This window comes from Urtica dioica, chromosome 11 (genome assembly GCF_054948205.1).
Source record: "Urtica dioica subsp. dioica isolate 48M chromosome 11, U.dioica_male_clone48M_v1_H2, whole genome shotgun sequence".
Classification (NCBI taxonomy): Eukaryota; Viridiplantae; Streptophyta; class Magnoliopsida; order Rosales; family Urticaceae; genus Urtica; species Urtica dioica.
The window spans coordinates 17,106,700-17,121,636 of NC_142766.1; the positions used below are offsets into that span (position 1 = coordinate 17,106,700).

At 36.8% G+C, this 14,937-nt stretch overlaps 2 protein-coding genes across 2 annotated transcripts; one reads left to right on the forward strand and one right to left on the reverse strand.

Annotated features, from left to right (window-relative positions):
- The first annotated feature begins 1,333 nt into the window (after positions 1–1,333).
- On the forward strand, positions 1,334–11,151 carry LOC149381801 (RNA helicase, ATP-dependent, SK12/DOB1 protein). Its single transcript, XM_089630130.1, has 22 exons — positions 1,334–1,621; positions 2,002–2,256; positions 2,554–2,811; positions 2,920–2,988; positions 3,108–3,183; positions 3,932–4,125; positions 4,210–4,317; positions 4,709–4,810; positions 4,989–5,189; positions 5,299–5,409; positions 5,573–5,640; positions 5,759–6,128; positions 6,711–6,866; positions 6,960–7,070; positions 7,341–7,394; positions 7,875–8,132; positions 8,382–8,491; positions 8,740–8,893; positions 9,365–9,830; positions 9,985–10,199; positions 10,285–10,523; positions 10,611–11,151. The coding sequence occupies exons 1-22, from the start codon at positions 1,487–1,489 to the stop codon at positions 10,948–10,950; spliced, it is 4,050 nt and encodes a 1,349-aa protein (XP_089486256.1). The 5' UTR covers positions 1,334–1,486; the 3' UTR covers positions 10,951–11,151.
- Positions 11,073–12,423, reverse strand: MEE59 (maternal effect embryo arrest 59). Its single transcript, XM_089630131.1, has 4 exons — positions 12,017–12,423; positions 11,826–11,921; positions 11,493–11,630; positions 11,073–11,416 (listed from the first exon to the last, which is right to left on the reverse strand). The coding sequence occupies exons 1-4, from the start codon at positions 12,242–12,244 to the stop codon at positions 11,375–11,377; spliced, it is 504 nt and encodes a 167-aa protein (XP_089486257.1). The 5' UTR covers positions 12,245–12,423; the 3' UTR covers positions 11,073–11,374.
- Positions 12,424–14,937: the final 2,514 nt, after the last annotated feature.

The window sequence follows — 14,937 nt, forward strand, 5'->3', positions numbered from 1 at the left end:
GGCTTATCGCGGAATTTCCCATCTCTAAATAACCCAAGGTCTTCATTCTGTTCTGCACGGTACCTGCTCGACGAAATGTGTGAATGAATTAATGTTTTTTAGAATAATAAATACATAATACATATAAAAGTATCACATTACATTTATAAATTAAATTTTGGGCTAATTTTAAAATTTTTAGAAACTTTGGGTATTAAAAAGAAGTTATAGAGATGAAATAGTGCATCTTCAAATATGAAGATACACTATTCAAATCTGATTCAAATATAGACAATGAATATGATTTTGAAGATAGAGTGCCCCTCCATCTCTATCTTGAGATGGTGTGCACTTGCTCTTAGAGATCTCTAAAGAAGAAAAAAATTGGGTTTATTTGGATTTTTTTTTTTCTCAATAAAACCAAGCCTTATGAAAATGTTTTTTTTTTTTTTTTTTAATTTTTTCATTGGGGTCCTTTTATATGTCAATTAAAGTTTTGATTTCTTTATTTTTACTTTTCTACGCCTTTTTTTGTTCTTTTGAAATATTAGAAGGTCAACACAATAAAAGTGATCCGAATTCCTAAAGAATGGCTAAAAGTCACGAATCCCTAATAAGATTCAGAATAGTCCGAGTTTTTGTGGGTATTAAATTTTTTGTTTTTGTGTGTGAGATTTATGATTATGGTGGTGGTTGAGGATTCTTACCCCTGGAATTCAGCATGTGGGCATGGGAAATTTTGTTCTAATGGCGGTAGAGAGCTTCGACGAAGGACCGGCTGGCGAAGGTCGAATGATTAGGAACTCTGATTGCGTGATGGCCTCGTCAACTTTTGTTTTTTGGTGCCTAGGTAAGGTCGAATAAGAAGATGACGGGGAAGAAGGAGAGAGGGAGATAGAAAGAGAGAGAGAATTTTCTGTTTTTAGTTTATTAAAATATTAAAATAATAATAATAATAGTGAGGGTATTTTGATAATTGAACATGTTTTAAATTTGGTGCAACACTATTTATTTGGTATTCGATGTAAAAGTAACACCAAATATGAATTTATAGAGGCATAAAATTTTCACCAAAGTTTAATTTTATTTATAGAGTTACATAGTTATCTTGGAGAACCTCTTTTTGAAATTTATAAAATATGTGCCAAAAAAAAATGTATGAAATGTTTTAAAACCTGGGATATTAAAAGAATTAACATTTAAAATGAGCTATTTGTGTATCTATCCTTTAACCTCTGGCATAAAATAACAAATCAAAGTGACCCGGACGCAAAACCCGTATCGATATTCGGCCCATAAACTCATCCGAAGTTAACGAACCATCCCAAACATAGTTCGTTCCTTCGCCTAATTTTTATTTTATTTTTTTAATCTTCCACACAGAACCCGCGAAAAGCAGACATTCCAATCAAAACTCTCCTACAAGAATAAAGATCAACGCTTTCGAATCCAACATACCAAGGAACCCTAGACAAACCGTTCGTATATCTAGACCCAACGAGCTTCAATGGAACCGATTAAAGCCTCGAACGAACTCTATTTTCGGGTCGGGTTCTCCGGCCACAGTGGCCACCTCCGCCTCGAGCCGCTCTCCACCGTCGAGCGCGCCGATCCCGTCAAGTCACTTCCGGACTTCGTTCTGGTTAGTGTTCGAATTTCAGCTTATGCTTTGGCAATTGAATTTTCGAAAACGCCGTTTAGCCTTTGTGTGTCATTGGTTTGCTTCGGCTAGTGAAAAAGGGAAGATTCTCTGGCTCTTTCGTGTTTTGCATTTTAGGGTTCGTAGATTAATTATTATTATTATTTTTTTGTTATTTTGGTTTTGTTTCATTGTTTTGCATTTACTCCAGTGACTACTGGCTGCGTCGCTCTGTGTTACTGTTCCGTTTGAAAGATGAATTGGATTATCATGGAATTGTTACTTAATTTGAAAAACTGTCTTCTTAATGCTGATAATTTAGTGAAGATAGTTCTCATATGCTTATATTTTATTTATGTTGAGCAATATACGCTTTTTTTCAGCCACCTGCATTTCCCGAGGAAACACCGGAATCAATAAAATCTTATATAGAAGAGACGTTTCTCTCACCGAGCTTGGACTCTGAATTGTTTTCTCCTGAAAAGGCTGGAAGACAGTGGGATTTCGATTGGTTTGACAGGGCCGATGTACCGTTAGACCCGTCGCTTCCACGCACTGTCATGGTGCCCGCTTGGGAATTGCCGTCTAGGCGTCAAAAGAGTTCAGACCAAGGAGTGTGGGAGCCGAGTTCTGTGCAGGTCTACAGCTTTAATTTTTATATAATAAACTCATAAACACTTTCTTTCAATTTATTTATGGAAGTAGAATTGTTGAACACTGATTGGAAATTAACCTCCTGTTAAGGCATCTGCTATTCTTTCCTACAGTTTATTTTTATTGCCTTCTTCTCAAATGTGCAATGTTAACGACCCTATGTTCAGCACTGGTTTTAAACTAACAGACTTTAAAATCCTCGAAAGGAGGTATTCGAGGATCTCCTGTTTTATGTGTCTTGTTGCCTATGAGTATTTCCCAGAATAATATTATTGTTTTAGGTGGATGTATCAGAATTAACTGTAGCACAAGAATCTGGTTCGTTGCCACGCATGACTGGTTCATCGAAGGATTATGTAAGAGGAAGCATCAACAATCGTCCTTTCCGTCCAGGAGGTTTGGATGATTCTCAATCCATAGAAAGGAACCTTCCAGAAGGTGTTGCAAATGGCGAATGGGTTCGTGAACTCTTAAGGGGTGGTCCTTCTCAAAATATCCCTCCGGGATTCAAGCAAGGATTGGACCTTGGTGACCTCAAGGTTTATTTCATGTTAGTTTGATTGAAATTACGAATGCCACTATCCCAATTCAAATGGGAGAAAGCCAGTGTTAATGTAGCTTGGTTTGCAATTTTTTATTTTTTGAAGGCATATCCATCTGCATGGAAGGTCTACGTGGATCAGAGTTTTCAAAAGAGTGTTTCAGATGAAAATAAGGTTTGTTTAGACGGTCTAGGTCGTCCCGCCTTGTTTATGTTTCTCAGAATGTGCATCTAGTTCCTTGATACTATAATTGGAAGTTTGACCTTTGTTACATACGTTGTTTGTTCTTGCAGACCGAGTTGTCTGTACAGTTTGATGATTTATTCAGAAAGGCATGGGATGAAGACCTCACTGAGTTTGTGGGAGATGGTACATATGCTATGCTGGTTTCAATCTATTCGTGTGCCAATCTCGTCAAATTTTAATTTGAATGAGGATATGCCCCAAAGATGAATATGATGCAATTTGCTGCTTTGAGTTAAATTTTCTGGATATAAGTTATGACTTTTGGGAGGGCCTGTTTGACCTTTTGGTTTACCGGACAGGCCAGAAACCTGTTTTTAGTTAAGGTTTCTGAAGCTCTGTTCTTATTTTACACCACAAATTACTTAGAGACCCGGTTCTTAATCAAGATAATCAAGTAACAATCAATAAACCCAGGACTAAATATGAATCAAGTTCCATCTATGAGCAGAAAGTATATTTTCGTCTGCTCAATTGTGATTTATTTTTCTTTTTGGGGTTTGAACTTGAAATGTTATGGGATCATAGTTTGTAAGTAGTTTTGTGCTCAGTCTTCAGTTCTCATTTGCCTTTCTCTACGGGGATTTTATTTTCTGGATTATTTTATTGCTCTTCATCTAGTTTTAATAAAAATGGTAATCATGGATTTATTTTAATTTTGACCTCTGTGAGTACTTAGATTTGAACTGGATTTAGGGTCGCAGGAAACATTTTATTTAATCTCATACTTCCAATTAATTTAGTGTGACAATATTATCTGCATTCAATTCAGAATCAATTTTGTCTCATATTTTATTTGGTTTTCTCTGTGTACATTTTTTCTCTTTCGTCCTCTTGCTCTATGCTGATTTTGTACGTCAATTCACTTGGTCAGAAGAGGAAGATAAGGAATCGGCTAAGTCCGAACCTGAAGTAGAATCTGTTGATAAGTCAGAAGCTGTAGAAGAACCCGTAGACGTGCCAGAAAATACTTCTAATGCTGGATTATCTGCATTAGATGAGATTTTATCAGTTGAAGCAGAAGATTCTAGAGCAGTAGCGGGTGGTGGAGAAGATCACCAGAAGGAGGTAACGAGCTGCAGAGTTGTATTTTACAGATACTGTGTGCAAAGCAAACATTCAAGTATCTATTTTTTTATTTTTTATTTCCAGGCATGGGCTGTTAGTGGAGATGGTGAATGGATTTCCCAACGTTTCTATGACCTCATCCCAGATATGGCACTGGAATTTCCTTTTGAACTCGATTCATTCCAGAAACAGGTATTCGCTGATCAAATCTTTAGTATGTTGTAGCAGCGAACCTGATTCTAATAAGAATGAACATGCTCAGGCTATAACCATTTATTTCCCTCTACTTTTTTCCCTTCAATTGCTGGCTCCAATTATTCTAATCGAAAAAATCTTGGGTTTTTTTTTCTTTAATATGGAATGACAACTTCTTTTCTCATCATGGAGATGCAATGGCAGAGAATTCCAATCCAACTCAAAATAAACTGCACTCTTTATGTTTGTTTTAATTAATGATTCATTCCCACATTCTTATCTTATTTTTTATTATTTATTGTCGATATCATAATATCGTGGCTAGTTCAAGGTTTTATTGTTTCAAAACTAGTGAACATTATACTCCTTTATTTATTGGCAATCACAGGCCATCTATTACCTCGAAAAGGGGGAATCTGTTTTTGTGGCGGCTCATACATCAGCAGGGAAGACTGTTGTCGCGGAATATGCATTTGCTTTAGCAACAAAAGTATGTTTATATTTGAGTTATTTGTATAATTTTTCGCACGGTAGAAAAGACAACTAAAATAGAACACCTCTGCTTCTATTTTCGTTCATGAATTCACCGGAATCTTATTTCTAATTGAACCCATCCTTCATGTCTGCAATGTTATTCCTTAAATTAAATTTGGTGTCAAATAATACAGCACTGTACCAGAGCTGTCTATACTGCACCAATAAAGACCATAAGCAACCAGAAATATAGGGATTTCTGTGGGAAGTTTGATGTTGGACTTCTGACTGGTGATGTTAGCTTGAAGCCAGAGGCATCGTGTCTCATTATGACCACTGAAATTTTAAGGTCAATGCTCTATCGAGGAGCCGATATCATACGTGATATTGAATGGGTAAAAAGGATTTTTTCTAATGCAAGAATTTTAATTTTATGACAATTTGTTGCTTAAGTCTTCCTGTTATTTCTACTCTCTTTATTTGTCTACTACATTTGGGCTGCAGGTTATCTTTGACGAAGTTCACTATGTCAATGATGCAGAAAGAGGAGTTGTTTGGGAGGAAGTTATTATAATGCTTCCCAGGCATATAAATATTATCCTTCTATCAGCCACGGTAAATATTCTGTTATCAACTCAATTAACATTGCAATTCGGTAGTAATTTTGTATACGTACCTTTATGAGTAAAAAATATTCTGCCATTGTACACTTGCAGTCTGGTATACTGTTCTTTATTTGGCTGATGCTATATATGTAAATTTTGTTATCAATTTGCAGGTACCTAACACAGTTGAGTTCGCTGACTGGATAGGACGGACAAAGCAAAAGCAAATTCGTGTTACCGGGTCAGTGGAAAATTTTATGTTTTCTTCATCTCCATGTCCTTTAATGTGGAATACGGAAGATGAAGCTCTGTAAATTTAATCGAAAGCCAATATATACAATGATGTTCGTTTTTTCCAGGACCACCAAAAGACCAGTTCCCTTGGAGCACTGCATATTTTACTCTGGGGAACTTTACAAGATATGTGAGAATGAAACTTTTATGCCTTGTGGACTGAAAGCTGCTAAAGATGTATCCAGGAGGAAAAATATGCCCAGCATGCCCAGCAACAGCTCTAGATCAGTGGGTGGTGGCCCATCATCTTCTGATAACAATCGATCTCAAAAACATGAAAGTCATGGTCAGCCTAAGCAGAATAAGCATTTTGGTTCCAGAAGTTCTGGGGGAAATCAAAACATTGGCAATAACAACAGTTGGGGTTTAAGGAGATCAGAAGCTTCTATGTGGTTGACACTTATCACCAAGCTCTCCAAGATGTCTCTTTTACCTGTAAGTTTGAGTTTATCTTCTTGAAACATGGTTCTGATTCTTTGCGAATTGGGTAATTGCTTGTGAGGTTCACTATAGAAATGAGCAGACAGCTGACTAAAAGATCTTTTACGTAGAGAAACCATCAAGTTTATGTTGATTATAATATCGGGAAAAAGAGGAGAAAAACTCCAAACAGGTCTGTTGATTTTATTTTGCAGACAAATTCATGCGAAAAATTAAATCTACATCTTCATCTTTCTTATTTTTCCATCTCCTAATCATTCTCTTCAAAGGTGTATTTGAGAAAAAAAATGACGCTTCACTTACAAAAACAGTAATAGTCGAATTTCCTTATAATTCAAACTCATCAAGTTCTGTTGGTGCTCCATGGATCTACGATCTAGTGCTTCAGCTTGCTTTGATGTACTCAGGATCATTTTTAATTTTTCCCCCACTTCTATTGATCAACTAACAGTCCCCAATGCTTTCACATTTGTATGTCCTCTTTTGGTATATTACTTACAATTTTTTGTTTTTAAGAAAAGTGAATGTTATGCTCGATAATTTTTTGAGCATTGTTTTATTTACTTGGGTGAACAGGTGGTTATATTTTGTTTCTCCAAAAACCGATGTGATAAATATGTTGATAGTTTGACTGGGACTGATCTCACTACAAGTTCTGAGAAAAGTGAGATTCGTGTTTTCTGTGACAAAGCATTCTCAAGGCTCAAGGGTTCTGACAGGAATTTGCCACAAGTAAGATGGTGTCTGCGCAGCAATATAGTTTCCTCTTTTATCTTTCTTGTGATGATTCTTTCAGATTTTAACTATTTAAACTCTACGATTTAGGTTAATAGAGTTCAAAATCTTCTTCGCCGAGGGATTGGTGTGCATCACGCAGGGCTACTGCCGATTGTTAAGGAAGTTGTTGAAATGCTTTTTTGTCGGGGCGTTATCAAGGTAAAGTTATGCTAGACGTAAACCCTTGTACCTTTATTTTGGATCAGTTTATGGGCATCTTATATATATATATATATATATATATATATATATATATATATATATATATATATATATAATAAACTGATCATGCTATAGATCATTAGCACAAGAGGCTTAAAAAGAACACTCCTGAAATTTGTAATAATACTGTGGAAGGTTTTGAGTTGTGTTGCACGTGTAATCAAGTCATTTCTTTTGCAGTGGCTGAATTTCATTTTCTTTCTGCAGGTTTTATTTTCAACTGAGACATTTGCCATGGGAGTCAATGCACCAGCTAGAACGGTATTCGAAGCTTTCCCATATTAACTGAGCTTGAAGAGTTATAAGTTTATTATAGATAGGACCTTGATCTCTAGATGGACTACTGTGGTTATAATCAGTTCCCGTACAAGATTCAACCAGCTGCAAATTAGTTCAATACTACAGTAGCTGAAATGTGGTTCATTCCTTTATTCAAAAACTTTTGTACGCGATTTTTAATTTATCCAAAATGCATCTGACGTTTCCTGAAATGCAGTTACATACTAGTTACAAACCTTTTTTTTTTTTTTTTTTTAAGTTTAATAACATAAATAACCTAGAATTAAGCCACAGAGTCTAGTTTTCTATTATTTGACCGATGATAACTACTGCATCCTTAGTTCCTTCCACCTGCGGATGTGGACGTATATTTATATGATTTATAAGTGTTACCTTCTTTTTTTCACTTGCTGATGTGGGCATTCTTACATAATATTTTTGTTCAACATTAAACTGTTCCAGGTTGCATTTGATACGTTAAGGAAATTTGATGGCAAGGAATTCAGACAATTATTACCTGGAGAGTACACTCAAATGGCAGGCCGTGCTGGCAGAAGAGGACTTGATAAAATTGGTACAGTTGTTATTATGTGCCGTGATGAAATTCCAGGGGAGAGTGACATAAAAAATGTTATTGTTGGAAGCGCAACCAAGTTAGAGTCTCAGTTTCGGTTGACCTATATTATGATCCTTCATCTTCTTCGTGTTGAAGAGTTAAAGGTAAATAGAGAATTATGGTAATTGTTTTTCTAGGAAAGAACGAAAATATGGTTCAAATATATATATATATATATATATATATATATATATATATATATATATATCACCCGTATTGATTTAGTATGAGCGTTTTCAGCTTGGGTTAAGCTTCTCCTTTCCATTGACGTAGTTACGAGTTCAAGTTTGATTCAAAGGAAAGTTTAGGTTTGAGTTATAACATATCACTCAGTTTTGTTGGAAACTGTTCAGGTAGAGGACATGCTGAAAAGAAGTTTTGCAGAGTTTCATGCTCAGAAGCAATTACCAGAAAGGGAGAAACTTCTAATGCGAAAGCTTGCTCAGCCTATAAAGGCAATAGAGTAAGTCTAGCGAATCTTACATTTACTCGTTTGTGGAGTTGATTTTACAATACGATCTTGTGTCCACTTGACATGATACTTTTTGCTGACGCTACATATTATAAGAGGCCTGCACAAAATGTTTTTCATTTAGAACATTTTTTATTGGTATTAGTAATGTTTTCAGCCGAACATCGGCTAATTAACTTCCGCTTTCTTTGTATATAATAATTTATTGATGTGAATATCTTATTCTTCTTTGAATGTAGCTGCATAAAAGGTGAACCTGACATCGAGGAATATTATGAATTGTACTCAGAAGCCGAGAAGTATAACAGCGAAATATTGGAGGCAGTCATGCAAACAGGGACCGCTCAACAGCTTCTATCTGCTGGAAGAGTGGTGGTTGTGAAATCACAATCAGTAAGTTTATAGTCTCCAAACACTATATATCATCGTCACTATTAAACCTACTGGCATCCACTTGATAAACAAAATTTTCTTATATTCTTATTATCATTGAAAGACTCAAATTTTATTATACAGAAGGAATGCAAAAAAATAAACGGCTAAGGCATTTTTTTACTTCAAAATTAATTATTCAAACATCTTAGCTATAGTATAATGCTTATAGAGAAGTAGGATGACAAGTCCGTACTGAGGGGAGATAGATGACCATTGTTCCTCTTGTGAACACTCACTCTCAATGCCAAAGTTGAATGTGGTGGAGATTTATTGTTTTCATTGTTAAAATATGCATAGTCGTTTCAGCTTCTCAAGATCTTGCCAATTAGTTTTTTGTGATGTGAAGCTTTTTATCTGAACCCATATTTCAGCGTGTTCGGGTTCATCATTTTAGTAGTTACGGCGCTAAATATTTCCATCTTGTGACAGGCACAGGATCACTTGCTTGGAGTCGTCCTGAAAGCAGCTACCGCTAGTAGTACTAACAAACAACACATCGTTTTATTGCTGAAACCCGAATTGCCACCAATGTCACGAAGTCCCACGGGCACCAGTAATGCACTAGATACCAAAAGCAGTGAGCAGGGTTATTACGTGATGCCAAAATCAAAACGAGGTCTTGACGACGAGTATTTTTCATCGGCCACTCCTCGCAAAGGAACGGGGGCTATCAATATAACATTACCACACATGGGTGTGGCTGCGGGGATGAGTTACGAGGTCAGAGGTATTGATATCAAGGAGTTTTTATGCATCTGTAATTGCAGACTCAAGATTGACCAGGTTGGGCTTCTCGAGCACCCTAGTCCCTCCATTTACTCGAAGACAGTTCAAGAGCTACAGCGTACAAAAATCGATGGAAATAAGTACCCTCCTTCCGTAGACCCGATAAAAGGTATGTCTTCTTTTTGTATGAAGATACTAATCGGAGAGATTTACGTGTTTGATGTGGTACTGAATGGGAAATATCTAGTCCTTTCTTTTGGGCATCAACGGATAATTTTAAAAAAAAAAAACTTAAAACCAGCAACATTGTTGATTCCGTTCAGATCTGAAGTTGAAAGACATGGATCTTGTTGAAGCGTATCGCAAGTGGACGAACTTGCTACAAAAGATGGCGAAGAATAAATGCCATGGATGTATAAAATTGGAAGAGCATATTAAGTTAGCTAGAGAGATTAAGAGACACAAAGAAGAAGTCAATGCGCTCAAGTATGAAATGTCCGATGAAGCACTACAACAAATGCCAGATTTTCAGGGCCGGGTACGGAAACTTTCTTCGTTTGAAATCGGATGATAATATTTGCGATAAATGATTTCTTTAACTAAGAATAGGCGTGATGTTCCAGATAGATGTACTGAAGGATATCGGGTGTATAGACGACGAGCTTGCTGTTCAAATAAAGGGACGTGTTGCTTGCGAGATGAACTCGGGAGAGGAGTTGATATCCACCGAGTGTTTGTTCGAGAATCAATTGGACGAATTAGAACCGGAAGAAGCTGTGGCTTTGATGTCGGCTTTTGTTTTTCAGCAAAGAAATGCTTCCGAACCTTCTCTCACTCCCAAGCTTTCCGAGGCCCGAAACAGGTGCAATTTCCATAGTCTAGATTTAATAAACCACCATCATACAAATGACAATTTCAGTAACAGATTTAATCTTATTTCCCCTTCCAGACTGTATGAAACAGCCATAAGACTAGGACAGCTACAAGCTAAATTCAATGTCCAGATAAACCCTGAAGAGTATGCAAAAGAAAATCTCAAGTTTGGCCTCGTCGAAGTGGTGTACGAATGGGCAAAAGGAACTCCGTTTGCAGATATATGTGAACTAACGGACGTTCCGGAGGGAATGATAGTACGGACGATAGTGAGGCTCGACGAAACGTGTCGAGAGTTCAAGAACGCGGCGTCCATTATGGGCAATTCTGCGCTCTACAAGAAAATGGAAACGGCTTCCAATGCCATCAAGCGTGACATTGTCTTCGCCGCTAGCTTATATGTCACCGGTGTATGACACGCATTCTCTTTATTATCAACTTAGTATGTAATATAGTATTATTTGTTTTAGATTCCATTAGAAAATCCATTCCCTTTTTCCTGCGGTGTTTGGGTTAAAGAAAAATTTGAGAGAAAATGTACAACGAAAAAGTGAAATTTTATTTTTCTAAAATCCGGCGGAAAGATAAAAAAAAAATGCACTCCAAATTTGTGTGTACGTGGACCCTCTCTGTTCTCTCTTTCTTCTCCAAATTTCCACTTTCCATAGTAAAACAATGGCCTTGTAGTTGAAGCAAACGTCGTTATAAACCGTAAAAAAATGGAGAGTCTAGCGCAATAGCCAAAAATCAAAAGAAAACAACACAGTTCAGAGTCGATTGATACATAGATTAGAGCGATCCTTTTCAAAATTTAGAAAAGTAAAGGTGTAACAAATCGTTTCAACTCTCGCTCCTGCTTGGCTTGGTTGACCCCAAGTTTATCTGTACATAACGAAACGACAGTTGGTTCAAGTTTGCTAAAAAAAAAAAAGTGAGATGCGTGTAGTAACGGTGTTACCTCAGTTTCTGAGAGCGGAATCCAGTCATTAGTTGCAGGGTTACACTTGGAAGGAGCGTGATGTTCTGTGACAGAGTCAGATGCCAAGTCATAAGACTTGTTACCTGTGTTGTCCATCTTTATGAACCCTGTTCCTGTCTTCATTTTTCACGCCAAAAAAGCATCATCATTATTACAGAATTGACACCTTAACTATGCGTCTATGCGGACATCTACCATTCACAAATTCAGATTTTTTTTTTTTTATTAATCTTCTTCAATAGTTAGGCAATAATAGTATATGGCTTTTGAGGCCTAATTAGTATTTTCCACATAAGTTACTTAAAAACATACTGTGTGGTGTTGCTTATCAACAGAGTCGAGATCCTTATAGTAGTCTGTCTCCACAAACTCCTCCTGACCCGAATTGCTTCCTGAATAACCCAATTTCTGTCCACATAGAACCAACTATTATGTATAAGACAACAAATAATTTATAAGTTTTTTTTTATATATATATATACTTATATTTGGTTCGGAGCAACCTGGTGATCACTTTCGAGGCGCTGAAACTCGGCTTGCTCGGGAATAAGGGCACTATTGGCGGTGCGAGAGAGTTGGTCGACGTACTGAGAAGAGTATTCACTGCGTTGAGGCTTAGTGTGTCGTTTTGGGACAATACCGTCGAAGTACTCTCTGGTCTCGCCTTCTATCTTTGCCTCTTCTTCTCTTGTCAAGTGAATGTCACTCCTGTTTGGCCTACAACTCTCCATCTTCTTCTTCTTCTTCTTTTCTTTCTTTTTTCTTCTCTCTTGGCTTAAGGAAATAGTAGTTTCTTATGTTTTGTATGGAGATAATTTGTACAAGTGTTTATTTTATTTTTTTGTGTAGGTTGAAAAGAAGATATTTTTTGTGTAGTTGTCCTGGGTCTTGGCATTAATAATACTGATCATGACCGTTTTTTATCAGGGGAAAAAAAATATATTTTAGCATCCTTATCTAGTTCTAGGTCGGGGCTTTTGACAAATTCGATTGGTGGGGCTAAATGTGTATAACTTTTCTTCTTTTTTTTTTTTTTTTTTTTTTTTTTTTTGGTGCAGTGCTATACGGTTCCATGGCAATATATCAATTAGTACAATAAAAATTCGGACTCAAATTTCAAAATTCTATAGCCTAATGCCAATCGTTTTGGTACACATGTACGTTAAGAAAATCATCTTTATTTATAACCAAATCATTAGACACTTTTCGCAGTTCATCAAATTTTTCTTGAGCAATTTATTTTTCTTTCGTGTAATGTACATGTGTTCTAAGACTACGGTGTGCCTTATACTTAGCAACCTTTTGGGTAAAAGGACGAGTGATATACTTGGCTTGAGTGTATATATAGATGTATGTATGGCATTTCGAATTTGTGCATAGTGATTACGTCTTGATTTGCATCTGGGCTTGTGGTGTGTCCGCGAAGGCCTGAAAACTTACAGGGTGGTGGAGAAATGTCAAGGAAGGTTATTCGGGAGATGTGGTGGCGCTCCTCATTAACATGAAAGCTTCGCTCTCGACGATTGATTTCGAAGCTTTCGTGGCGGTGGCGTGGAGCTGCTGGAATGGCAGAAACGACGAGGTCCAGGCGGGTCGGCGAGTAGACCCGGCCGACATGGTGAATCGGGCGCTACACTACCTGAACGAGTTCCACCAAGCTAATTTTACCAGGGCCCCGGATAAACCAAACCGGAGAAGCACAGACCGTTGGACCCCCCCCGCCGGAAGGGGTAACTGCGGTGAATGTGGACGCAGCTCTTTCTCGGACCGGAGACTCTTGCGGCTCAGGGGGGGTCCTGCGGAACGCCGCGGGGCAGGTCCTGGGCTCTTTTATAGCTCCGACGCGACAGCCTCTGTCTCCCCTGCTAGCGGAATTGACGGCTGTTATTGAAGGATTGAGGGCGGCCAGAGCTTTGGGCATCAGGACGATCCAGGTTCGCTCGGACTGTGAGACGGCGATTTTGCTCATCAACGGTTCCCGGCGGTCGAGGAAGGAGGAGGGGCTGCTAGTGGCAGAAGCGGCTAGACTTGCTCAATGCTTTGAAGCTGCCCATTTTTGTTTTGTTCCCCGAGATTGTAACACACACATGGGACGGCCCTTTTAATTCTAAGAATAAATCTTATTCTCAAACCTTCCATAAATCTTTTATGATTTTAATTAAAAGTTTCAGTTGATTTTTCCATTATTCTAAATCAAATTATAACTGTAAACAGAAAGCCAAAGCCATGATTCTAAATCAAATTATTATTGTAAAAGAAGTCAAATAGTACTATAAACAACAAATAAAATACTATAAAAAGATAAGTACTTATGAAATTATTTCAATAGAATATTTGAGAAACTAAGTTTGAAAAGAAGGCATCGAATCCGAGATAACTTCTTATTTCTTTACGGACTAGTATAGTTTCTTTTGTTTTATTTTTATTTATATATATATATATATATATATATATATATATATATTTGTAAAATGATTAAAAAAAACTAATTTTCAAAATGGTAAATAAATGAAAAAATAGAATTGATATTTGAGGCCCCCCAAGCCTAACGAGGCGCACGTCCCATTCCCATGATATTGATACGATCGATCGTGTAAAATGAATAGTATAAAAGAAACGATAACTATAGAAAAGAATCTCAGAACAGCACTCTCTTATTAGCCCCCCAAAAAATAATGGCCAACTTTAGCATAGCTAAGATTATTGTATATATTAAAAGCGTTTACGTAATTGAGAAGTCCCTCCAAATACTTGTGCCAACAAAAGCTTGGAAAATCTGGGCCGGCTTACCAGAACTATTAATCTGTGTTCGAATGTGTGTGTTTGTCGCATTAACACTCCGAACGATGAATTAACGTTTAAGAGACTTTTCCAATGAATTACTCGCACATGTTTTTTCTGACTGACAGTCAAATCCTATCACTGCACTACTATATATATACGCCATCCAAACATACACGTGTATATACGTATGTCCAGTAAAGGCTGTTCTTTATTTTGATTGAGAATAATGGAATTTTTTCTTATTCACTACCTTGCATGAGGAAAATGTTTGAAAACTATCAGCAAGTTGTGCTTGTTTGTATATGGACAAAACTACTTCATATTAGCCCGCACCCAAATAAGTAATAATCATCTACTAAAGTGGTTCAAATCAACTTCAAACAACATAAGATTATTCTAACATCTTATATCTCTCAAACCTTATAGAAGTCAATTTGGTGGCATTGATACTATTAACTTAGAATACATTTTGCTTTTGTATAATTAGCATGCAATTACAAATCTTTGCATCCAGTGAAAAAACTATATTACCTGGACGACATATATAAACAAATAAATACGACAAGCAATTACTTCATGTAAGATTGATGTGTATGAAGGGAGAAACAATATATAATAATATAATATATAAATGTAGTTT